This window comes from Jaculus jaculus, chromosome 3 (assembly GCF_020740685.1).
Source record: "Jaculus jaculus isolate mJacJac1 chromosome 3, mJacJac1.mat.Y.cur, whole genome shotgun sequence".
Lineage (NCBI taxonomy): Eukaryota > Metazoa > Chordata > Mammalia > Rodentia > Dipodidae > Jaculus > Jaculus jaculus.
The window spans coordinates 107474041-107501892 of NC_059104.1; the positions used below are offsets into that span (position 1 = coordinate 107474041).

At 36.7% G+C, this 27852-nt stretch overlaps 1 protein-coding gene and 1 pseudogene across 1 annotated transcript in view; one reads left to right on the plus strand and one right to left on the minus strand.

The window, feature by feature from the left end:
* Positions 1-27852, minus strand: part of Ddx10 (DEAD-box helicase 10) — a 173215-nt gene that overhangs the window by 20132 nt on the left and 125231 nt on the right. The window contains exon 16 of the mRNA XM_045145228.1: positions 25885-25941. Coding sequence (XP_045001163.1) covers positions 25885-25941 — 57 coding nt within the window. The remainder of the gene's footprint in view (positions 1-25884; positions 25942-27852) is intronic.
* On the plus strand, positions 11594-11936 carry LOC101607965 (annotated as a pseudogene).

The following is a 27852-nucleotide window of genomic DNA, read 5'->3' on the forward strand; positions in this document are numbered from 1 at the left end:
ACTCTAACGAACTAAAGGAACAACATTTAAGTATTTTCAAAGGGGAATAACTAAGTAAATTGGTATCACAGAAATGTAACAATGAGAAAGTAGGGACAAGGTAGATTTTTTTAAATAGGTGGTGGGACAAAAGCCCAAAGAGTCTGGCAGTAAGGCCTACCCCAGTGAACTATGAGAGGCTTGCCAAATGGGCAAGGTTCTTGGCTGTTCGTTTCCTCAGGGTCCCTGTTTTGGAATGTGCTTCCCCCCATCCTAGCCTAGGATGAGAGGGAGGACTTATTTTCCTTTTCATTTTGTTACTCTCGTCTAAGCTATGGGAATTTTACTAACTAATCTCTTAGCTTCTTTTTTGCTAGTGTGAAGGAGACAGCCTCTACACCTTCCCTCTTCACTTCTCACACAAGAGTAGATGTGTTTCTTTACACTCTTCATGCTACACTTCCCACAAGGAAACATGTATATTCCTCTACACCCTCATGGTATACTTCCCACACTGGTGTATGTTCCTTTAAATTTCCATCTGGGGCTGGAGAGATGGCTTAGGTTAAGGGACTTGCCTGCAAAGCCAAAGGACCTTGGTTCGATTTCCCAGAACTCATGTAAGCCAGATGCACAGGGGGTATATATGCATCTGGAGTTTGTTTACAGGGCTGGAGGCCCTGGCACACATGCCCATTCTCTCTCTCCCTCTACCTGCCTATTTCTGTACCTGTCTCTCTCTCACATAAATAAATAAAAATTAAATATTTAAAAATTTTTTCCATCTGTATGTATATCTGTTTTAGTCTTTCCCTGGTGTGGTGGTTTAAACAGATGGCCCCCAATATGTTCAGTTTTTTAATTGTTTGTAGTTTGCTTCTGTAGCCACCTGGCTGGAGGCAGTGTCACTGGGTGGATCTTAAGGTGTGGTGGTGGGTTTGAGATTTCAATCTAAAGATATGCAAAGTGTGCCTAGCTGGAGTTTCTGAAGTGTGCTGTGGCTTTTGGCTTTCAGGCTTGTGCTTCTGTCTGGCTGGTTGGGCCTGTGAAGGCAGGCCAGCTTCTTCTGCCATTTATGGAACTTCCCCTGGATCTGTAAGCTTCAATAAAGATCTCTTCCTCCATAACTGTGCCTGGTCTGGAAGTTTATCTCAGCAAACCTGAAGCTGTCTGCTATACCTGGGTAATATTTTTTCTCCAAATAGACCTTATAATTTAAACTTTCCAGAATCCATTTCCTTAATTCTTTTTTGGAATGGACAAGGAGCTAAAAGTTGGGATTCACAGGCCAGGGGAAAATACCCTGTCACCGAAAATCCCATAATAGGAAGACATCAGTTTTTTTAAAGCCATGAAGATACAGAGGAGACATGAAGGACTGGATGAAGATAAAGACAAGGAGCGTGAATGAGAGATACACGAAGAAAGAAACACCAGCTAGACTCTTTGTACTGCATGGGCACCTCCAAAATTCATGTTAGTATCTAATCCTTTGTGAAGGTTATGAGGGTAGAATCAGCTATTACTTGAGCCAAATACACTTGTAGGCTCTTGGGTGTAGAATGATGATGATTGGGTTGTGGTCCCCAATGATAATATGCTATTTTAAGAGAGTTACCCACATTAGCTGACCTGGGAAGAATGGAATAAAAACACACTGTACACATATATGAAGGCATTAAGAAACAAAAGAAAACATTTACATTTACAACAGAAAGATTTGCTACTCTGGAGAACAGCTGAACAAGAGTGAACAGGAGCCACTATCCTTGCTCAAAGGCTACTATCTAATGGCATCTTCAGCTCACAGTTCCTCGCATACATGGCTGACTAATTATGAACCATGGTTGTCAACATGCCTATTTCTCTTCAGGTATTTCCAGACTGAAAGGTCCAACTACTGTCTTTAAGCCACCTCCATACCATCATATGCACCCATGCTCCTCTATTCAGAACCTGAAGGGGGAAACATTGATCATTGACATTAAAAATGCAGGTTTGCCTCTATAAAGTAGTTCCTAAAATAGTTATTTAGAAGATTCATTTATAAGTAGGGCAAGTGAAAATATCCACAAATGAAATGCTACCTGAATAGCTTCTATTTTGATTTTGTTTTGATGATAGAAACACAGAAAAGAAGTGATGTTCTCTTGATACAATTTACATTCTACAACACATTTACAAAATGTTTCAACATTACATTTGATCTTCAAGCCCTGTGAAGTAGAACAAGTGTTACTGTTCCCATTTTTTAAATTAAACTGTGATTCAAATGACTGCATGACTTACAAAGGCATCCAAAGCCTGGGTATAAACTATATTTTCTCTGACATTACCCAGAATCTCATGGTTCATCCATTCAATCTCTACTTCTGCTACTTGTATAGTATTTTTTTTTCAGTCTCAAACATACTTTATAGGGTTTAAAGAACATAAGGGCATCCTTTTTGTCTAGTAATTTCTATCTAAACTTGAAACTCATGCCTCTATTTTCTCTTGCCTAGAGTCTCATACCAACTGCCCAAAGTATCTCCCCGAAAAGGTTACAGAGGAAATAGGCTTTTTATTCTGAATTATTAACACAAAACTGTTAATGATATAAAGTGTGCTTACTGAAATGAGAAATGAGCATTTACTAAGATAAATGTATAGGATATGAAATATTAACAAGAGATATAAGTGCTGAGAAATTACTGTTTCTGTACAAAATTCTTAAGGTTGATAGCCTAGCCTCTTCAATTTTTTTTTTTTGTTTTTTTTTTCCTCCGAGGTAGGGTCTCATTCTGGTTCTGGCTGACTTGGAATTAACTTTGATGTACTCTCAGGGGGGGCCTCAAACTCATGGCGATCCACCTACCTCTGCCTCCCAAGTGCTGGGATTAAAGGCATGCACCACCATGCCCAGCTTCTTTTACTTTTCAATAATGTTAAAATATTAATGAAAATAATTTTAAATGATTTTAGTTTCTTTTTACCTTCTAGACATTTGTTCCATATGGTGTTGGGTTATAGTGTAAAAATAATTTTTTGAAATTCAACTGCACTGTTTGTACTTGGTACATCAACAATAAACACCATTTAAATGCAACTGAAAACCACAGCTACAGTTATGGGGATACTGCTCAGAAATAGCATTGCTCATTGTAACACCCAGATTAATGAATAAAAGTGATAAAAAGAAACAGGCAACACATTTTGGCTCTAGCCACCTAAACATACAGGAAGAGAAGATAAGAGGCAATGCAGAGTGAAAAAAGTCATCTCCAGGGAGAATAAGTAGGAAAATTCAAGCAAAGGCTACCTGCTCATAAAAACCGGGTGCTTTGGGGCTGGAGAAATGGCTTAGTGGTTAAGTGCTTGCCTGTGAAGCCTGAGGATCCCAGTTCTAGGCTTGATTCCCCAGGGCCCACGTAAGCCAGATGCACAGGATGACACATGCATCTGGAGTTAGTTTGCAGTGGTTGGAGGACCTGGCGCACCTATTCTCTCTCTCTCTCTCTCTCTCTCTCTCTCTCTCTCTCTCTCTCTCACTCTCAAATAAATAAAAATAAATTAAAAAAAAAAACTGGGTGCTTTGAGGCCTGTAATACTCACCCAAATTCTTCAATTCCTTACTTTTCTGAGCTTTTCAAAATAATGAGACTAACTGATTACCAGACTATGAAGAAGTGACATCAATCATACATTCAGTGAACAAAGTTATGAATGGTAGGAAAAAGCTACCTCATGCATATTCAAAAATTCCACTTTGGCAGCATCTTCAGAATTGAGAATATTCATTTAACAAGATCTAAGGCACACTAACTGTGGTCTGAGCACTACCACAGAAGAATATCATCTGAACAACAGCATGCCAGGGAAAGACTCGGATTCCATATTTTAACCTAAACACTTATATTAGCAAATGAAATAAAATGCTTCCAAGAATAAACTGCATATAATTTATTATTCTTCCTAAATTGCTCACTCACTTGCTTACTTGCCATATCTATATATATATATACTTAACATATATATATATATAATATATCTCAGTCTTTCACAGAGCCCTGCAGGGCACATAACAATGGTACAATTTAATAATAATCTATTAATGGGATATTCTATTGTCATCACTTTCCAGAAGACAAATATACCAAGTAAGACACTAAACACAATCTTAAGCCCAGTTTGCAATTCTTTCCACAATACTGAATACTTGAATATGAGAAGTCAAACATTGGTTTCATCACTGCTTTATCAGCATCTAGTTGTATTTTCAAAGTAATTTACCTAACTCAAGAAGCTTCTATTTCTTTATCTGTATGAACACTAACAGCTAACATCAAAGGTTGTCATAAGCATTTAGTCTAATGGTACTATCCCTCCTAAGGTTTCTTCTGCTTTCTCAAAACCTAGTTCTAACATGAGTAGAAAGATGAAACAGATTTAAATCTCATTGGAAAGCAGCATATTCATTTTAGAAAAAATATAAAATATGCATAGAAGAATTTAACTAAAATGTAAGAGAAAATTAACGTCATAAAAGGTAAAAGCACTAATGTCAAATGGGTAGGCAAATACATGTGTTATTTTGTTAAACAGAAACTAAGTTTGGTAATTGGCAGATTACTCAATAATGAAAGGATTGGTCCATGTAACAATATAAGTGGATTTATGCTCATCTCACTGAAAGAAAAATGTCAGAAACAAAGGGTTAGATATCTGATGATTCATTTTATATGAAATTCTGGAAATGGAAAACTTAAAAGGACCAGAACACATCAGTGATTGCATGGAGCTAGGGTTGGTGGGAGGCAACAAGAGGACAATTTTTGAGAATATGGAATTCACCATTTTTTATTTTAGAGTTTTTATGACATATGACTTTATATGCATTTTAAAAACCCCATATGAGTGAGTCAAAATAGTATAATTTACTGGATGCAAGTTTAAAACAAAGAGTTCCAAATTTGAAAGCATTCACAGTGAGTTAGTAGATGTTTTCCCCTTTTTACCAACCAAATGGCAACTTAAAATAATGTTTTTTGAAATCAAGCAAAAGAAAACTAAAAGTCTTAAAAGAAGTCTATTTGGGCTCTTTGTTATGATTATAGATGCGAAAAGGATTTAGACTGGGGAGGAGTAACCTGAGATTCCTGGAAGGCACAAATTCACAGAAAATATGTAGTATACACAAATAAGAAAACTTATAGAAGAAGAAAGGTAAAATTTTCAGTAGTCTATGAGCAGTCTCCCAACCATAGCCAGGGATTACTGCTTCCTATAGCTTAACTTATTGAGGCTGAAATAATAATACAAGCGTATGTCACAAATCCTAGTTCTAGGCTTTGAGATTATTCACTCCTGAAGCCATGAAAATGATCAGTGACCTACTGCTTACTGACACATGTCAATCTCTCGTTGAGAGATTTTAGGCTTCTGAGAAACACAAAAAAAGAAAAAGAAAAAAGAAAAGAAAAAAAGAAGAATTCATAACATTCAATAAACTTTAAAAAGCCATGAAATGAGTACAATCGTGTGTTCTCTTTTCAGTCTTTTGTCAAAACTCTTCTGTCTCAGGGGGAGAAAAGTACCATTATGAAGTTACTTGTGATGTAGCTTCAGAGCAATATAACACCAAGGAGACAACCTCTAGCACAACCATGTCTGCATCTCCTATATTCTTCCTGACACGTTCCATGAAGTCATTATTGTTTCTCTAAGTGGAAACCTACATCCATCCTCTCTCCATGAACTCCGGGAAAGCTTTTCTCTACAAAGACTAAAACTGTTTTTATTTGGTAAAATTAATAGTAATTTTAAAATCAGAAATAAATCCATATTTTGAAAAAACTGTATGAATGAATCCAGTAGAATGAAGAAATCCATTAACCACATACACACAAAAATACAAAATCATTAGATACAAGGAAAGCATTTTAGCAAATGTAAAAATATTATAAACTATAACAGCATATCTTCCAAGGAAATAAATCATTGCCATGCCACTGAATGAAATGTCAGTGAACAAAAAGTCTCTCAAATCACTATGCTTAACCCCTTTCTTTAAAGTGCTCTCACTCTTAGTTAAAGAACATGTTTCCTTTTACAGATGGCAGAAATTACTGGGGAGATCCAAGATCCATCAATAGGAAAAGAAAAGACAGCTGACTGCCTACCTTGACATGGATCACCTCCATCACATCTACAGAGGCCCAGGAGACATTGCAGAAGAAGCTGCCACAAAAAATACTGCTCTTACTGCTAGCCTGACAGCCAGGTTCAGGGAGATTGTGATCATTTAAAACTCATCAAAGCAGAAATCTAGAAGATATAACACTCAACACTAAATCAGACTTCTATCATACCCATCAAGACTCAGGGAATATTGTAGGAAAGGGGGTGAAAGGAGAGCCACAGGGTGTGTAGAAGTATCTTCAGACAGGGTCCTGGCCCTCGCAACATAAAGACTGACTGAGGCCTTCACAACTCCCATAGTGAATACCAATAACCCCATTAAGGAGGGCCCCCAGTAAAAAAGGGTTAGGAGAGAGGGCATATATGTATTAAAAAAATAAAAAAGGCTAGAGAGATGGTTTAGCAGTTAAGTCATTTGCCTGCGAAGCCAAAGGACCAAGGTTCAACGCCTTAGGACCCACATAAGCCAGACACACAAGGTGGTATATGTGTCTGGAATTCATTTATACTGGCTAAAGGCCCTGGTGTGCTCATTCTCTCTCTCTCCCTCCCTCCCCCCCCCCTCTCTGCCTCTTTCTATCTCTATCAAATAAATAAAATAAATTTTAAAAAGATGTCAATAAATGTACATTTCCAGCTTAATTTTATAAAGACACTGCTGACTACAGTCTCCTTAGAGTAGGATCATTTCTAACTGGTTAGTTTTGAAACAAATTATCCACTTAAAAGAAGTCACAACAATATTCCCTCCTTTTCTCTCTCCCAATCTACTTCCTAATACCAATTATTAAATAAAAATAATAAGAAATTCTCAAAGTAGAATAAAGGAAGAACAAAACAAGAATCAATTAACAACCAGTTTTTCAAAAAGTTCATCACCACCATCATACAACCCAATTACAATGCATGCCCAGCAGAACTGAAAAGATAGGCCCAGAAAAGCTTGCAAATAAATGTTCATAATAGCATTTTTCCAAATAGCTAAAAGGGTGGAAAAAATTCAAATGTGCTATAAATAAATGGAGAAATAAGATGTAGGCTATGCATACAATACGATATTACTTATCAAGGGAAGAAATAATGTACTCATCCAGGCTACAAAGTAGATGAAGCAAAGTAAAAGAACTTGGCAACCTGTTATATGAATCCACTTATGTGAAGTTTCCATACAGGAAGATCACAAAGACAGAAGGCAGAGCAGTGACTGTCAAGGACAAGATCCTAATGCAATTTGGTGGAGCTGGTAAAAACTACCATTCTTTTTTAGATCTCAAAAATGTTGACTTAAATTTTAATGTAACATACACATAATACAAATATATAGAGTTACTCAATAGAGAACATAAAAATATATTCCTTTGTTGGGATATCTTCCAGTGAGTTGTTGGTCAGGGAGGTCCCTGATGCCCCCAAAACATTATAGGCCATTGCCAAGGCCCTTGGTTTCCTACCAGGAATAGATGGTAAGACCCTATTGCTGAAGACTCCAAATCACCAGTGAAGATACTCAACAATGGACACTGCAAGCCTTATATTTGGCCACCTGGCCAAATGACCCAATGGGTGCAAAAATGCCATGTCTGTTATGGGGGAAACCAACTGCCCTCTAATTGGACTGGAGGACCACTCCATGGGAGGGAATATATGCCTAAAACTGAAAACTTAAAACAGGGGTAATCATGAGCCCTAGGGGTGTAACATCTGCTGTTGTCTGGCTAAATATATATACTGTACTTATCAAACTGCCCAGTAAGCACTTCTGTCAATGTTCACACCCTTATATTAATGCTACTCTCACTTTTGATAGAGAATCTTCTCTTTTCAAATGGCAGTGACCTTGGGACGACTCAGAAGGTATCATGGTGATCGAAAAAAATGACCGCAGTGCTCAGCACTGCAGTATCTATATTACACCTTCCAAGGCTCAGGGTCTAATGTGGAAGAGGTAGTGGAAAGAATGTAAGAGCCAAAGGAAGGGCAGGACTCCATACAACATGCTCCCTCCAGACACAAAATGGCCTGGATATCCATGGCCTCACAGGGCCTGACACTACCTGCATAAGACCATCATAAGAGGAGGAAAAGATCATGACATCAAAATAAAAGAGAGACTGATTGAGATGGAGTTTCAAAGGGGAAAGTGGGGGGAGGGAGGGTAATACCATGGGGTATTTTTATAATCATGGAAGTTGTTATTAAAAAAACAATTAAAAAATATATATTCCTTTGAAAAGATCCAGTTATAGGGTGAGCGGAAAAACTAGCAAAGGAATGATGAGGAAGAGACATGATGTCAGCTCAAACACAACCGAAGGCTATTATGAACAAAATCTGGATTTGTGTGACAGTTTCCATTGTGTCATAAACATCTAACTGAACTCTGTAAGAGTGCAATCATCTTTGCTACTGGAGGAGTTTATGCTCATGAGGTTTTTCTAAAACCAAGTTTTGCTATACCCCAAGCATAGCTAGTAGGCATATAGTTTTGTGCCCTTGTTTGCTTGTAATGGTACCAAGACCTCTGGTAACCAGCACTACAAGCACACGTAGATCTCCTAAGCGTGTTACTATCTGCAGTGTTCAAACACACACTGCTGTGCTGGCAACTCTGTGTATTCAAAAAGATCCATTATGTTCCTGGTTTCAAACTTTTATTCTTGACACTAATAGTCCCATGACAACTGGTCATGTAACACTTAAATCTCACTAGTCACTTAAGGTTAGTAGATAGAATGCCCCCAAACAAGTTTCCTCAAGTACTTTGAGAATCCAGTATTAGATTATATTTTAAGCCATTAAAATCCCATAATGACTTTTTATTACCTTACATGTTAAATTAAAATCACTACAGATAAACCATGAAATGTTTTAGATATTCCTAAGGAGACATTTGTGTCCTTCAGATTTCAGCTGACTGGCCCATCTGCCCTACTATTTATAATGTAGATAGAACCCAAGGAAAAATATAGTAGTTACTTATTAACAAGTAAAATGCTTAAGACTGCAGCAGTATGGCTATGAGTTTCCATTTTATTTGGAACAGAGACACTTCCTAAAGCCTTTATCTGTTAAAAAAAAAAAAAAATTCCAACACATCTGGGAACATTCAGCACACAGAAAAATCTATACTGCACTATGCTAGCTGGATGTCTAGGTAGGTGGAAACTCGTGTGTTTACAGTTCCAGCCTCAGAAATAAATTCAATAATTTTAATTCAGCAAGAAATACACATTTTTTTTTTTAGTTTGTTTTGTTTTGTTTTTCAAGGTAGGGTCTCACTCTAGCTCAGGCTGACCTGGAATTCACTCTGTAGTCTCAGGGTGGCCTTGAACTCATGGCGATCCTCCTACCTCTGCCTCCTGGGTGCTGGGATTAAAGGCGTGCGCCACCACGCCTGGCTAAGTAATACACATTTTCATCTAACTGGATCAAGAAATCTAGAACCTCATCAGCTTCTACATTGGATTTATATAGTAAGTATTTCTTGAGTGCTTATTATATATAACAAAAATATGAAAACTCTGTGGCCAAAGAGAGAGAGAGAGAGAGACAGACAGACAGAGAGAAAAGCTGGTCCATGTTCTAAGAGTGCTTCTACATTAACAGTACTCATAATATACAGACATATATAATTTAAATGTAAGAACGAGAGTGAAATATTTTATAGGAAGAACTATATAACTGAAGTACTACAGAAGCCAGTGGAAAGTAAGATCTGCTACTGAGACTGCAGTGGTCGTAGACATTAAGTAAGGCACACTTCCTTTAAGATATGTCCTTTTGGACTGGAGAGATGCCTTAGTGGTTAATGGCACTTCCTGTGTAAGCATGAGGGCTTCAGTCCTGAGAAGAGTAATTCCAGTTCAATCCCAGGATCCTTAAAATAGCTGGATGTGGCCACAGACACCTGTAACCCCAGTTCTACCTGCAGAGAAACAGAGACCAGAGAAATGTAGGGATATGGTTGGGAAGGGTTGGATCACAGGGATCAGTAACAGACTCTGACTAACATAAGGAGCAAAAGAGTGATGGACTAGAACACCCAGCCACCACAGGCATAGGGTACGACATGGGCACACAAACATGCATATACCACACCACACACACAAGCAAAAATGAAAACTGAAATCATTTAAATTGTGGTCAGGGTAAAAAGGGATTGGGACACTTAGAAATATTAAAACATGCAGTTTGAATGATGGCATAGTACAAGCAAAGACAAAAGACATGAACAGTAAGCACCTATAAGGTCAATACCAGAAGCATAACTAGAACCAAGTACTCTTACCCCTTTCTCCAAAAGAGATATAGCCCTGCCATAGTTCACAGCTTGGGAAGCAAATGCTGGATTTTAGCTGCCACTAGTTCCCCTTCCCCAGACACTTCCATGAACAACTGGATACCCAGATGGGAAAAATCAGAGCATGGATGGGACAAACAACAGGAGCAGCATTAGTTACTGACAGATTTTTATTAAATCTTTATTCCTCTGGCTGTACAACTTTAATTTGGGCAAATCACAACCTTATCTGTGTATAAGTGTGGTATTAGTAAGTAATTAGTGAGTATATAGGCCAATGACAAACTAAATAAAAAGAGCCATGCATTAAAAAAACCTTGGTCAATGCGCATACTCAGTAAGTGATCAAAAGAAGCAGAGGGCTATAGCTGCAGACAGATTCTGGGACCTTAAGCAAGCATATCTTCAAATACTACATAGCCACTGTTTAACATTACATGTAAAGGTGAAGTTTAGCATTACAAAATAATTTAATATAGTTGTGCATCTACTACGTTGGTACCAAGTCACCAACAGCATAGGAAAAACTACATGATCTTATGCTAACAATTCCTTTTCTGTTTTTGTTTTCCTTAAATGAAATAATAATGCTAACTTTACATGCTCTTATCATTCATAATGAGAAAATATTAAGGATAAACACTGTCCATATGCCTCTTTCTGTTTATTTTGAAATGCATATGTGTAAGTAGCAATAAAGCCATTATACTTCTAAGACCTCTGTAACTGGTTTTAAAATAAACAAAAGATGTCAGATTTTAGCACAAGATTACAAGAATGTAAAGAAATGCCTATGGAAAAAGTCAAAGTAGCGCTGTAGAGGTTGCTCAGCAGTTAAAATTACTTCCTTACAAAGCCCGATGGCCTGGGTTCAATTCCCTAGTACCCACATAATGCTAGATGAACAGAGTGGTGCATGCATCTGGAATTCATGTGCAGTAGCAAGAGGCCCTGGCACACACATCCATACACACTCTTAACTCCCTGTCTTCTCCCTGCCTCTTTCTCTCTCTCTCTCTCTGCCTCTTTATGTCTCACTAACATAAAGAATAAATAAAAATATTTTTTATAGTCAAAATAGGTGCTGAGAGACGAGACAGAGCTCCACACGCCTTCCCAGCTTCCACCACTACCATGGGAGTGCAGGTGGAAACTATCATGCTCTACCCCCTCCCCACCTTTCCTAAGTGATGCACCTTCCTGAAGCACCAGACCTGCGTGGTGGTGAATTACGCCAGAATGCTTGCAGATGGAAAGAAATTTGACTCCTCCTGGGACAGAAAGAAGCCCTTTCAGCTTATGGCAAACAGGAGGTGATCCAGGACCTGAAAGAAGGGATGGCCTAGACCAGTGTGGGTCAGAAAGCCCAACTGACTATTTCCCCAGGTTATGTGTCTATGGAGCCACCCAGTACCCAGACATCATTCCACCATAGGCCACTCTGGTCTTTGATGTGGAGCTTCTGAAAATGGAATGACAGCAGTGGCCTCCAGACTTGTGCACATGAATCCTGATGTCCTACTACACTCTGTATAAACGTCTACCTGACTGAATGTGTTCTGTCACTCAGCTTTGCTTCTGACATGCATGTCCTCTTCCCAACTCTCCTTGTATATATGTTTACCTGAACTCTATGCCATCAACCTCAAGTTACTCATTTTGTTTTGGGGTGAAGGATTCAGTTTCAGTCTTTTTGATCTAGTTTCCAATTAAGTATATTGTCAAGGATTAACAGCTCAAGCAATAGGTTAACTTTAGACTGGGAACTGGTGTTGGGGGTGGGTTTACAAGAATTTTTATTTTATTTTTGAATAAACTTTTTTATCCATTATATATGAAGACATTCTTGCTGCTGCGCCTGTGAGGCCAAAGCAGACTTGAAATGCTGTGGAGGGATAAATTATTCTCCCTGTGAGAGATGTACTGTTAAATTCCAAGAACTGCTCAAATTGAAGTGGGGAGGACGAGAGAGGGGTTTGCCTCCACCAGCCTTTCTCATCCTCCCCGAAACCCACTGCCTTTTAAAGCAGGTTTTCACTGCAATGTTGGACCTTCTTCATGACCTGGCCTAAAATTTCTTTTCAGCCTATTTTCCCCTCCTAAGGGCTTTTCAGGGATTTTTGTCACCACATGACTATCCAAACTCCATTTCCCAAACATTGAGAACTTTAGTCAAAAGTTTAAATTGAAGGTGCTGTTTTTAGACTTATCACTCAATGAAAGCCCAGTCATTGTGACAAATCCTTGAATGTTCTCTTAAGAAAATGATGCTGGTTACCATAGCTTCAGCTTCTCCTGTTTATCCCCCTTTTTTGATTGACAGCTTCCACACTTTGGTGATAGAAATTATTGCTTTTGCATCCCCTGAACCACATGAGTTTCAAATTTTATTACTGCAACAAGAGTGTTTGTGCTGGCTTCTCTTTAAAAAAAAAAAAAAAAAAAGTCAAGGGCTGGAGAGACGGCTTAGCGGTTAAACGCTTGCCTGTGAAGCCTAAGGACCCGGGTTCAAGGCTCCATTCCCCAGGACCCACATTAGCCAGATGCACAAGGGGGCGCACGCATCTGGAGTTCGTTTGCAGTGGCTGGAGGTCCTGGCACGCCCATTCTCTCCCTCTCTCTCTCCCTCCCCCTCCCTCTCTCTCTCTCTCATCTGTGGCTCTCAAATAAATAAAAATAAAATTTTTTAAAAAGTCAAAATAATTTATAACCACACAAAAGAGAAATCACAGTAAAAATTATTCCAAAATATTAGTGCAGAGAAAATAGAATGCTATAGAACAGCACATTTCTAAGGATTAATAACTTAAAGCAAGTTAAAAGTAAGAGTAGCAAAGTAAGACATGGCAGGCACAGGAGTTGTCAGCTAAAGATTTGCACCATCTTGTGTTCAAGGCATATGAGAAAATACCATGATTTTAAGAAGTTAAAGCACATATACATACTCAATGTCAACAACAATTAAGACTCCTACAGAACCATGCCTCACAGTGTTTTCTCAAAGTATCAAGCACTGTGCTTTATCTACAAATATCTGTAATTATTTCACTCAGTGTCAGTGTCAGGTTTGGATGAGCTGATCAACGCTGTAGCCATACATACATGTGATGGTTTTGATTGGTCCAGCATATAGTATTCAGTGAGATACTGGATTAACTTCACCTTGCAACTAATTTGTACTCATAGCAAGTAATACCTTTACATTTGTATCACACAGATCAATTCCATTCAAAATTATGGCAGCCACTGTTGTAATGGCATGTGAATCACATTGTGAGGGAAGATGACTTTAAATTATTTATTTTACTTATTGGAAACCTATTAGCTGAATTATTAAGGTTCACTAAAATCAGGTACTCAAAAATTAAAGGTCACCTTAGTAATCATTATACCACAACTCTTGCCTTAGTTTGGTTACAATTTTTTACTGTTTCTTTTGTCAGTGATGAAATTTTGTTACTTTAGATTTATAATTTTGGCTACAAACTCCAGACATATATGCCACTCTGTGCATCTGGCTTTATGTGGGCAATGGAAAATTGAACCAGGCCCTGCAAGCTTTGCAAGCAAGTGCCTTTAGCCTCCGAACCATCTCTCCAGCCCTAAATATGCCTTTTAACATTCTACTGAAGAATCTTCATTGTAAGTGTTTCATACCACATGCACACAAAAATAACTAACACCCTCATGTTACAGATTTAATACTACTACACAAGCAAGGAATATATGTAGAGCAGTAGTTGAAGCAAATTTCCTGGGATCACAGAACAAATTAACAAAACTAGCCTAAATTTTCAGCTTTTCAGTTTTCCAGTCAGAGCCAGATTATGCCACTCTCATGTAAAGGGTTACATGTGTACAAAATAGTTAACAAAAAGAAAAAGGTTAGAAAGTTAAAAAAAAAAAAGAGAGAGAGATAGGTATTTCAAAATTCTCTTTCCTCCTCAGAGAAGCAAGAAAGAAAAGACATCTGGACTTCAAACTGGCCTGAACTTCTCTTAGTATATATAGAAAGGGTATGATTTTTAAACAGAACTTAGTAAAAATCTAAGTATGATATTGCTAAACCTCAGACTCCACTTTCTACTTCACTCATGATTGTATTAAATATGTTTTTTTTTTTAAAAAAGTATTTATTTAAGAGTGAGAGAATAGGCACACCAGAACGTCTTGCAGCAGCAAATGAAGTCTGGACATAAGTGCCACTTTGTGCATCTGGCTTTATGTGGGCACTGGAAAACTGAACCAAGGCCTATGGACTTTGCAAGAAAGTGCCTTTAGCTGCTAGGCCATCTCTCCAGCCTCTAAATATGCCTTTTAACATTCTACTGAAGAATCTTCATTGTAAGTGCTTCATACTCTAGAAAGGATAAATTTTTGATTTAGCACTAAATTCCTACATCATTACCATTTTCACCTTAAAGAGAACAGGAAAGCATTAAAACACTCAGTTTCTGTAGAAATGGTTAAGCTGTCCACACTGGAAGGCACCAATACTTAAAAGAAAGCTAGTCCTTCAGGATGGTCTACACAAATAAGCACTAACCAACGAGACAGACTTTATAATCTCTGCTGTAGTAGTTCCTCTGAAAGATTCAGGAGAATGAAACATCTTTGGGGCCTGGAGGAGAGCTGATGGTATGAAAATGAAGGAAGCTAACAACTGACAATATTTTAAAACATTAACATTTCTTAAGGTACTTAAAGCCTATCTGAAAGTGCTAGCACAAAACATTAATTCCTGACCACCACAAAGAATGGATAATGAAGAACTCACAATGCCTGACATGAAGATCACTGCTTTAAGTCAAAGGAGGAATCTGTCATAGTAAGACAGGCTCATGAATGATAACGGCCTGTTTATAGACAAGAATCTGCTCAGAGAAGAATATGAGTACCATATTTTGTCTTTATTCTTACAATAGATTGTAATTACCTACAACAGTTGTATATATTTACTGTTATAAGATATACAGCAAACACTCAGTTCTCAAGAAAGCTCTTTGTCTAAGCCATACATCTATGCTAGCATACATATCTATTTGTCTATTATACAATACCTGATCCTATGTAAAGTTTCTTAATGATGTCTCAAAGTATCAAAATGACTAATTATTTATATGTTAGCTGTGGATAGTCAAACCAAATGTCAAAGGACAAATACTTTGAAACATTCTCATGATTCTCTTTGTCCATCCTTGTGTGCTAAACTTGTGAATTTGCACTTTAATTCTTATTTACTTATCTAGCAACCCTAAATGCAGAACAGGGGAATGGCTATTGTTTTAAATAAGTGACCATTTCAAGATTTCCCAGCTAGGCATGATGGCGCAGGTCTTTAATCCCAGCACCCAGGGAGGCAGAAATAGGAGAATCACAATGAGTTTGAGGACAGCCCATGACTACATGGTGAATTCCAGATCAGCCTGTGTGTGAGAGTGTGATGCTACCTAAAAATAAATAAATAAGTAAATAAATTAATTAGTAAAAATAATAAATAAAATTTTAAAAAATACACAAAACAGGGAGACAGGAAGGGAGGGAGCGAGACAGGAGAAATGGCTCAGTGGTTAACACACTTGCCAGCAACACCTAATGACTGGGGCTCAATTCCCCAGTGCCCATGTAAAGCCAGATGCACCAAGTATTTGCATGCATCTGGAGTGAGTTTGCAGTGGATAGAGGCCCTGGCACACCCATTCAATCATTTACTTATTAATTCATTCTCTTCTCTTTCCCTCTCTCTCTCTCCTTGCAAATAAATGAATAAAATATTTTAAAAGATTTATCTATAGTACTGCTGCAATTCAAGTTATAATGAAACAAACAGAATTCAGGACTTTTTCCATGCTCATCTGTGCTTGGGTTAAGAGTTACAAATTGAAAGTACTTTTGGATTATAAATAAACTAAAATCTCCATTACTTAAACTTCAATGGAATCTTTAAGTATAAAATTTGGGAATAATGAACTCTTAGATAAAAGAAGTAATATGTGTTAAATATGTGTTAGATTCATGTTCAATTTTGTAATTTTGACATCTATAAATCATGTGATTATAGAACCCAGAGGAACTAAGCTGGAAACGGACACTATGAAAAGACCAAACATAAGAATTCAGGGTATAGAATTAGGAAAATTTCATTCCAAAAGCATAGCAGAGTTTTCAACAAAGAAAAATTTGCCTAAATTGGGAAAGAAATGCCAATGAAGATACAGGAAGTTTTTAGAAAGCCAAACAGGCAAAGCCTAGAAAGAACCTCTCTTTACCATGTTATAATTAAAATACTAGATACACAAACCAAAGAAAATATATTGAAAGCTGCTAGAGAGAAAAAGCAAGTCACTTACAAAGGTAGGTCCATCAGAATAACAGCAGATTACTCAACACAAACTTTAAAAGCCAAAAGGGCTTAGAATGATATATTCTAGGTTCTGAAAGATAACAACTGTCAAACAAGATTACTTTATTCTGCAAAGTTATCTATCCAAATTGATAGAGTACAGAACAAAAACAGGCTAAATGAGTTTACAACTAAGCCAGCTCTACAGAAAATACTTGAAGGAATCCTTCATGCTGAAGAGAAAGCAAAACATACACATGAGGAAATAGGAAAAAATAAAACATAGTCAAACAACAGTCCCCAGATATTTTAGTGGGATAAAATAAAAGTGGCAGGCACTGTTATGTGCATCTGAAGCATCTTTCAATGATTTGGAGTCAACATAACCCAGCTTTCACTAATGTACCCCTTTAAATCTTGGATATTCTAGAACAAACCTGCCTAAAAAAAGAAATAATAATAGTGATAATAATGGTTTGTATTTTTAATTATGATTTACATATTTATTATCATCACAAGAGTTCTGGAAGGCTGACACTGCAGGCTATATCCTTGATATAGAAGAAGAAATGAAGGCTCAGAAGAATCATGCTTATCCTGGATTACAAACTTGCTGGTAAAAACTAAAGCTGGACTTCCTATTTTTAAATCTCATGCACCTTTGACAGCAAAGAACATAGTACTAAGTTATGACGGGAGACTAAACTCATGACCTATGATTTGATCTTATGGATGAATTCACAGCATAGATTCTAATCAATTCATCTTTTTGCTTAGAAAGCATATTCCCTTTTTGTTTTATTTTTGCTGGTTTGTTTGTTTTGGGTTTTTCAAAGTAGGTTCTCACTCTAGTCCAGGCTGACCTGGAATTCACTATGTAGTCTCAGGCAGGTCTTGAACTCTCGGAATCTGCCTCTCAAGTGCTGGAATTAAAGGCATGTGCCACCATGCCCAGCTAGTTGTGGGTTTGTTTTCTTTTTGCTGTGGTTTATTTTTGGGGGGTTAATTCCTTCACTTGGTATTCCTCAATGTACCACAAAAACATCTATCAGGCACACTGGTGTAGAACAGGCAAAAAAAAAAAAAAAAAATCAATCTTAGATTTAGGTGGATTTCAGGTTCAGGAAACAAGTGATTAATAGCACTTGTGTTTACAACTTATCCTCTAAGAATATACTTTCTGGCTGCCAAAGGCAGATGCACTAATAAATAGATCAACTGGAGAGTGTCAATTGAAAGAAGTAGGATGGCTGTATGAAATAAAAATCAAATGTGCCTGTGGTTGAAGGGAAAACTGATGTACATAGCTAAAAACTAAGATAAATAAAACAAAACAATCCATCTTAATTCTACCTATGATCATCTTCCAGACCAAAGAGATAAAAATTTTTGATAAAGGAACTTTATATGCTTTGTATACATACTATTTCTGAAGCTTTTTTCTAAGCTACATAACTGAAAATATGTTTGCATTTTCATTTGAGAGAAATTATTTTTATAAGCTTTAGGAGGTAAAATAAAAGAACTATGTATTTGAAGAGTATAAATTATCAACTAGTTCACAGCCTTTATAAAACAAACAACTCTAGGAACTATAGCTTTTAGTACTACTTATATAGTTAGAAGAATTGCTGATAATATCCTACACAAGAATCTTCATATTAAAACATTCAAACTAAAATAAAACATCTAAACTAAAATCACATATGAGAATTTATTCTTCCCTTAAGTTTTCATAAAGGATCCTTTTAATAGAAGTATACAAATCACAAGCATATAGCTTGATAAATGGCCATGGACATAAAGTCCCAGGTGCTCTGAAGGCTCCCCATCCTCACGTACCAGCTCCCCCAAAGCAGTCCTCTAGCCCAAATCCAACCCTTGCTTTGAGAAAAAGAAAACTTTGTAATAAGTATTTTACCTTGTTTCCTCTGTTCATTATTAATTCTGTAACATTTGGTATTGTTACTATATACAGCAAAAATTCAGACATAGGTATGTAATATTTCAATGCATGATTATACCACACCACAACTTATCTACTATGCAATTTGGATTATTGGCAGTGTTTGATGATTTTAAGTAGTGTCATTATATAAAGAGCTTTTGGTATAGACATTGTATAATTGTATAGACAATGTAAGTATTTCTCATGATTCTGAAGCTAGGCAAGAAGTATGGTACACAAGGAAAGCATAAGTTATCCTTAGCATATATTACCCAATATTTCTCCAAATGATTGTATTAATAAAGGGAAGTAAAACTTAGGAAACTAACATAACTTTGACCATAAATGTACAATGTTTTAAAAGAACTAGAGAAAAATTGAGTAACTCATTCTACTACTCACTTCTAATCTCTCTAGAGCATACTCAAGGCAGTAACTGAGACTCTTTTTTACAGTAAAAATTTGAAGGACAGGAAAAAAAAAAAAACTCATAAGGCCAAAAGAACTAGACATAGTGAGTCCTCAGAAATTTAAGAGATTTTTTTTTAACTGTACCAATTACTTAATAAGATCTAACCTAAGTCAGTTAGCTAGCTTTTCTGTACCAAAACTGTTGGATAGCTGTTATGCTTCCACTTATTTCATAAACTTTGTGAAAGTACTTTGAGAGGGTAAAACATTACATGTTCCATCAACATACTATATACACAAACAACTAATTCAAGAGTTCTTGTCGAGTAATCTTTCAGTCCTATATTATATCAGTAATAAAAAGTTAGGCAAAGATACTTTCTGGCCTTGGCTTCCAAGAAGACAAAGAAGTGAAGGAACAATGGTTGAGCCAAGGCCCCAGGCACATACGAACTGCACCCTGTGGGTGCCCAAGGACAAGGCCTTTAAGAAGTTCATCATTGGGAAAATAGTGAAGGCCGCCACTGTCAGGGACATTTCCAAAGCAAGTGTCTTCCAAGCTCTATATGAAGCTGCATTACTGTGTGAGTTGTGCAATTCACAGCAAGGTAGGTGGTCAGGAATCAATCGCGAGAAGGACTGAACCCCAGAAGGACCAAACCCCTCCACCCAGATTTAGACTGGCTGGTGCTGCTCCACAATTGCTACCAAAGCCCTTGAGAAGAGCAGGATTCTTAAGAGACTGAAGAAAAACTGTCTTCTCAGAAAAAAAAAATAACAAAGTTGAAATTACACTTTGAAAAAAAAATAGGCAAAGAGAAAAATCTTTCTGCATAGATTGCTGCCAGACATCTGGCAAAAAATTTTCTCCAAAGCAAGAAAATACAGCAAACATGAATCATTTAATGTTGATCATAACAACATCAGTAATAAGATTATCTAAATAGAGCTTTACAGTTATAGAACATTTTCATCTATAATTCCTTGGAAGAACAAAAGTGAAAGAACAAAAAAATTAAGAGAGAAAACAAATTTTTCTCAGTGACATTTTAGGGGCATAACATTACTCCGAGAAAGAGATTCCTTTGATCTTCAGAGTAAAGCCTTCCTTATCCACAAAAACGTACTGCCACTAACATAAGAGCTAGTAGACACCATAAATACTTGAAAATTGGAAGTCACATTTCCCTGTCTCTAAACTGAGATGAGCAAAACATTAGTTGCATTGATTTTCTCAGAACCAATGAATATATCTAAGTGACTACTCATGAGCAGGCTCGATTTTATTTTATTTTTTTTTCTGGAAATCACTATGTAGTCTCATGGTAGCCTTGAACTCAAGTGATTCTCTTTACCTCTGCCTCCTAAGTACTGGGATTAAAGGTATAAGCCACCATACCCAGCTGAACAGACTCTATTTTTAAACCAGTATATTATTGTGTGTAACATGTACAGCATAAACAAATAAGCATATTTAAAAATTTTGGCACTGTACTCAAATGTGGTATGCTATGCTTTCCTTGCATTACCAGATATCAGAAGAGCTAGGCCAGATTGCTTTGTACATCCATTCATTTGACAGACTGTTTTCCATCCATTCATTCTCTATGTCTGGGCATTTTTACCAACAAGATGCATTTCTGTGAGACAACAGCTAGTTGGGTCACCGAAACTCACAAGGACTTTCCAGGCTGGTCAAGGGTATGGGCATATCCTGAGAGCACAACTGCAAGTCTCTCATTACCAGTACTTCAGGAATACCTTCTGAAGGAGTCTTCTGCTTCCCACCCTGCACCAGGAAGCAACATGGCCAGAACTGCATCTTCTGCTTTGCTTCTCTTCTATGTGTGGCCCAACTTTTGTCCACATTTTGAAGGTATCCTATCCCTACCTTGGTGAATTTCTGAAGGGTTTCCTCCCTTTCTCTTTGGAATATTTTGCTTATTCTGACTCTTCTCTTCCCCTGGGTCACATAAAGGAAGCTTCTAGTCCAACACCTTACCCAGAAATCCTCCGTTAAGAGTCTTTTTCAGAATATCCTTCCCTACATCTTTATTTTGAAGTGCTATTCCTATGCTTTCCTCTAGCAGTTCTAGAATTACAGGTCTTACATTAAGGTCTTTGGTCTAATTTAAAATGTCTTTTACTCAGGCTGAGAGAGATCTATCTAGTTTAATTCTTCTACATATAAATATCCAGTTTTCCCAGCACTAGATTTTTTTTATAATGATTGCATTAAATCTGTAGATTATTTTCCATTTTCATAGTAGCAATTCATGAGAATGGGAGATCTTTCCATTAGCTATTGTATTTTTTTATTATGTACTTATTTATTTATTTGAGAGAGAGAGAAAGAGGCAGAGACAGAGAATGGGCATGCCAGGGCCACCAGCTACTGCAAATGAACTCCAGATGTGTGTGCCCCCTTGTTCATCTGGCTTACATGGGTCCTGGAAACTCAAACCAGGATCCTTTGGTTTTGCAGGCAAACGCCTTAACCACTAAGTCATCTCTCCATCCCAACTATTGTATTTTTTTAATTTTCACAATTTCTTCCTCAGCCAGTTTGTTCATGCTGCTATTGAAATTTTCAACATTACTTTAATTCAGTGTTACAGTGTTGATATTGTGACACAGTATTAGTAACTCATCTTATTAGTTAATTAAATCTAATAAGACCCTAAACTATATAGTGCTCTTTGGTATTTACTATGTTATGAAGATATGAAGTGGAATAAGTTTCAACTTTTAATGCAATTTTGGATTATTCAACTATAGACAATGGGAAGAATGTCTACTCAACAGGGCTTCCTTCATTTCTTCAGATGCTAAGCGATAATTTGCAATACAAAAGTTTTCTTTTGAAAATCTTGAATATACAGAGAAGAGAGAGTAAAGCATTACTGTCTAATGGTACGGAGATTCCGTTTGGGATGATGAAAAAGCAGTAAGAATGGATGTTGGCGGTAGTTGTATAGTACTAAAAATGTACTTAAACTACTAATGTACTTAATCCAGTTAAACATATGCTTAAACTGATGCATCTTATGTTATATGTTTTATTATAAATGTTTTTACATTTATGCTTTATATCCCTTCAAGCCACTCAGTCATGCTGCTTGAGAAAAGGCACCTTCTTGCAAAGCCTGATTGCCCAGGTTCAATTACCCAGTACCCACATAAAGCCAGATGCACAAAGTGGCATATGCATCTGGAATTCTGGCAAGAATCTTTGGTATGTCCATATTCATTCTCTCTGTCTGTTTCTTTCTATATGACTCTCATAAAGTAATAATGTTTTTTTTAAAAGTAAATAAATGTGAATACTTTTTATTCACTTCAGAACTAATACCACCAGTTATTAATGTACTATCCATAGCCTTATAATGTGAAGTCACCATTTAGCGGACAAAATTCCAGTGAAATATAAGGAAACAAAGTATTTTCAAATGATCAGAAAGCCTGAGCACCTAACATAGGAACTGTTTTCAGTAGTTTGTGCCTTTTGTGCATAGCACAGGTCAAGATTATAGGTGTTAGGTCAGGATGGGCTCCCAAAATGGAGTCACAAAGGGTAGCAGGATGGTGACAGAGGCACAAGGAAGTGGATTATCCACAATCTTCAAGAGAACCACTAGCCATTATCCCTTCCTTACCTACCAATGACCCCAGGTCATGGTATCCTACCCTCTTATCTCCAAAGTCCCCTGGGCACTGTTCAGGTATCATACCCTGGCTATTTTAGTTGGCTAATGTAATGACCTCCCCTAAAGGAGCTTTTTCTCTTCAACTTAACAAATGGAATTCTTTTTCCTTCTTTACCTTCTCCCAACTGAAAAAGCCTATAAGGCCCACTACCTAAAAACTCAGGTTGGCTATGCTCCACTCTTGAAAGTCAGACCTGGCAGCTCATGCTTTTCCCAAATAAAAGCTTTCATCTTTGCCTTCAGAGTGGTTTGTGTGGTCTTAGTCAGTCCCAAACCTTACAATAGGAGAACCACATATGCACATAATCATGACTATGATTAAACGTGATTAGGTAATATATGTCATTGAATTTACACATGATAAGAGGCCCATGAATGTAAATGACATGGCTCAGGTCACTTATCAACTTTTAAGACATAGCCTGCTTTCTAAATTTCAGCTTAAGAGTCTTTCCCTTACTCAATCCATTTGCACTTAATAATTAGCAATGTATAGTCATAACACATATAGTGTAGAGGAGAATTGTCAAAATTCTATAAGAAAAAAGAAAAAATAACCTATTAAAGTAACATGTAGTAACGCAAAACTCCACAACCTCCTCTGATATAGCAGTTTCTATGCTCCAAGAAGCTAGTAATGTTAGACTTTCTTATATTGGCTTACTTTTACCCTTAACTTATTTGTATATTTCTGAAATATTAAGTAACATGTAGTATTTTAAATAAAACCACTTTTTTAAGCAAAAGCTTTCCTATAGACTTGAGATGATATGTTTCTAAGAAAATGTATGTATATATTTCCTATATATTCATTATAGGTATAATTTATACACACATATACACACAGAGGGAAAAAGGACACTACAGACAAAAGGGTAACATACAGGCTAACCCAAATAACACTCTCATCTACTGGGAGAGAGCAATGTATCTGTATAGAAACCCTAAACTCACTCAATAGTATATAAACCATCAAGTAGATCAATGAACCACATTCACTAGTTTTTTTTATAGCAGCAAAAGTACAGAAAAGAACTAAAGATTGACAAAAATTTTTCACAAGGTCATGTAATAATGGTGGCTTAAGTTATTTCACAAATGCAAAGGCATTTTGGCATTAAAAATAGGAAAAGGAAACTCGGCATGGTGGACCATGCCTTTAATCCCAGCACTCGGGAGGCAGAGGTAGAAATATCACTGTGAGTTTCAGGCCACTCAGATTACATAGTGAATTCCAGATCAGCCTGAGCTAGAGTGAGACCTTACCTCAAAAAAACAAACCAAAAAAAAAAAAAAAAAGAAAAGAAAAAGGGAAACACAAAGCATAGTATTAAAACCAAACAACCAAACACAGGCACCCAGAAACAAATGCACACCAATCTATAGTGGAATAAATGATTACAAACAAGCTCATGAGTTAAGAGTAATTTCTTACAGCTCCAACCATTAAGAAAGACCAGATCTATAGCATTAATAATAAAACATATCGAGTAAGTCTTCCCACAAAATCTAAGGGAAAGTGGTTCCAGGACAATTCTACTACAACCTTTCATACCACAATCTGAATATGCCAAAGACCCTTATATTAAATGGCTTATAACCTACACATATGTTCCTATTACTTTAATTAATCTCCAGATTACTTATAATGCCTAATACTATGTAAGTAATTGCTAAATTCTTTAAAAAATAATGGCTCGTGGGGGGCTGGAGGAAAGCTATAGCCACTGCGTACAGCCTAACTACATTTCTGCTCTATGGATGCTGAATCTATAGATATGGAGCCTACAGATATAAAAGTTAAAATGTATATAACAAGCATGTATAAATATATACAGAATAAATGCAATAGCATGGCTTTCTTTTAGCTCTAGATTATATCTTTAATTTCAAACTTTTATATCTAGAAATGACAGCTTAGTGAAACAAAGGTTTATTTTTATGCTAAAATGCAATATTCTTAAATACCAAACATTTTGTTAGAGGAAAGGTTTTCTTTCTTTTCCTCTAAAAGGCCCTAAGATCCAATTTCCCAGCCATGTCACTTAATTCCCTGCATGTTAAGCCATGTAAAAGCTTACAAGTGCTTTAGCAGCCAGGCTTTATATCCTGGAACTCCCATTTTCAAGCAATTTAAAAACAGTGGTGTGTGTTACTGAATATAAACAGCCTTTTCATCTTAGACTTTTCATCTTAGTAATTATTTCCTACTTCAGAGTAACAGTATGAGTTATCATCTCTGACTTACTTTCTAAGTTCTATGGCCAACATAGGGGGAAAAAATGGCAAAGAACATTATGGGCTTACTCAAGGGAGCCAAATCTTTACTAACTGCCAAGAAGAAATTATGGGTAGTCAGGTGAAAGCATGAGAAATATCATATGGCACTGGGACCCTCGTTCTAGAAAATCATTTCTATTAACTTGGCTTGTAGAAGCTGAGCCTTCTCAGGGTTAAATACCATAGCAGTATAAATGGGTGATGTTTATAACTGTACACATGCATTCAGGGAAATTCAACATACACATATTCTTTAATTGTTTATGGTGTCCAGTGAAGGTGGAAGATAAGAGTGCTTTCACCTACACTCTAGGAACTTAACTGAAGCAACCTATGTTCTCTTAGTCACTTACTATCCAGGTAAGCTGAAATAGGCTATAGATCTAGTCTAAAAAATGATACAGATAAGCATCCTATCAATTGACTTCTGTATTTAACAAGAATGAAACATAATGGGAAGAAGTGGAAGAGGGAGCAAGAGAAAGCATAAATTATAAATCACCTTAGGTATGTTTCACTCTGCACCATAAACTATGAAAGTAAGTTACAAATGGCTTGCTGCATAAATAATCATAAAAGATACATTAAAAATATTGGTTTTGAAATTAAATTCAATACTGCATTTTCTTTTTATCATATAACTTTATAGACCAATAAAAATAACAAAACTGTATAGATATGCAGATATATATTCACATGTGTATTTATATATATATATGTACACACACACCCCTACCTTTGCTTGTGTTTTGTTGGCTTCTCTTCTGGCTTGTCTTTCCTTTAGCCTTCTTTCCTACAGGAAGAAAGGGAAGATTAGCAATATCTAAAATTTTAGCTATTAGGCATAAAGCAGTTTCACATTCATTAGTTTTCCATTTAAGCCAATAGATAACTGATATTTAACATTATTTTTCAATAAATATTGAGTAAACATGAAATTGGAGTCTGAATTGATAATGATTAAATGCAGGTTAGATCTGGAATCAAGTCCCAATTTTAACTTACAGGCTGTGTAGTTTTGAGCTACTTATACTTTCTAATTCAGCTTAAGATGGAACTAATAGAAAAACACATTTCATATTAATGCTTCAGTTGTAAACCCAATATCTGATATATGGCTAGTAAACAATGTCAGCTATTAAAATTAAAGAAAGAAAAGTTTAATTATGACTATTTCCTTGTTCTTACCTCAAACAGAATTTACAACATATACAAAATCCTCATCTTGGGTTCATAGGAAAGCAATAGTATTTTCTCAAAATCAATCAAAGGTCACTCTTACAAAACGTAGTATTTTATTAAACTGTATTATAATGTTTTTTAGTTTTTTTGTTTATTTTTATTTGAGAGCGAGCGAGAGAGATTGGGAAACAATGGGCACACCAGGGCTTCCAGCCATTGCAAAGGAACTCCAGTCGCATGCGCCCCCCCCTTGTGGATCATGGGGAATCGAATCTCGAACTAGGGTCCTTAGGCTTCACAGGCAAGCGCTTAACCACTAAGCCATCTCTCCAGCCCTGTATAATAAATTTTGCACTATTTCCACTGATCACAAAATTGGTAGAAATTATAAGATTTTTTTAATACTACATAAAATTTTAAAATGTAAAAGAAAATGTTCCAGCTAAAATAGAATGTGGTTATAAATGTAAAACTAACAACCTATCTCCATCTCCAAAAAAGTACAAACAAAAAGGCTATGTGAAGCCTAAATTCTTAATTAACAATTTATAATATTTATAATTTCAATAAGCTAGTATATGGCAATATAAAAAGTATATAAAGAGTAAAGAGTTTTCTTGTCATGTACCAAGAAAAGCAATTATTATCCAGTATTACATTAAAATTTAATACGAAAGTGAATAAGGGTTTGGGGGGAGTCAGAGTAGGCAGTTAAATTAATTAGGCAGGACCAGGGCCACCCTTAAAGGGAAGGACCTTAGGATATCACACCCTCGCCACACCTATCTTAGCCTGTCCCACCTGTGCCAGCCAAGGGATTTAGTGTTTGCCTAGCTCACCCAATGAGATCTCTCTCAAGTGTGCACCCTGTGCAGGTATGGGTGGATTTCTCCTCTAAACCCAGGCTGATTGGCAGGGACATCTGGTGCAGGTGTGTTCAGGTGGGATGGCACAAATCCTATACCCCTCTGGAGCCACAGAGAATGGGTCAGTTTGTCCTCTCTCTCCACATCTGGAAGCAAAGTTTTTGGGGATCTTCAGATGGGTATGAGCTCTCTCCCACCCTGGAATGGGTGAAAAGAGACACTTTCTTTCCTTTTATTACTTGTCTTCACTTTTGACCTCTCTGGAAGCACATGTTTTGAAAATACCTTCTGATATTTTTTTTTTTCCCTAAGATCCATGTTCTGTTACATGGAGTCGTAGGCTCCACATGGTGTATTTCTCTTCTCCCCACTTTATTTTTCCCTTACCTCCCAGATTTTTCCCTTCCCTTCTTTTGTAAGATCTGAATAAAATGTGGGATACTTAAAAAAATCATTTTCTTGAATCTAGAATTGCCAGTTCTTTGCTTGGTTTTAAGATATGAGCTCAGGGCTTAGGGTTCCAGGAAGCACTTCAGAACCTCCATCCCCCCACCCTGTTACAGGTTCTATGGTGAGTACTCTTTCATCTTATTCTGCTTTAGGTAACATGACTTTCTTCAGATTCAAATTCATATTCTGTAGATTGCAATATACAC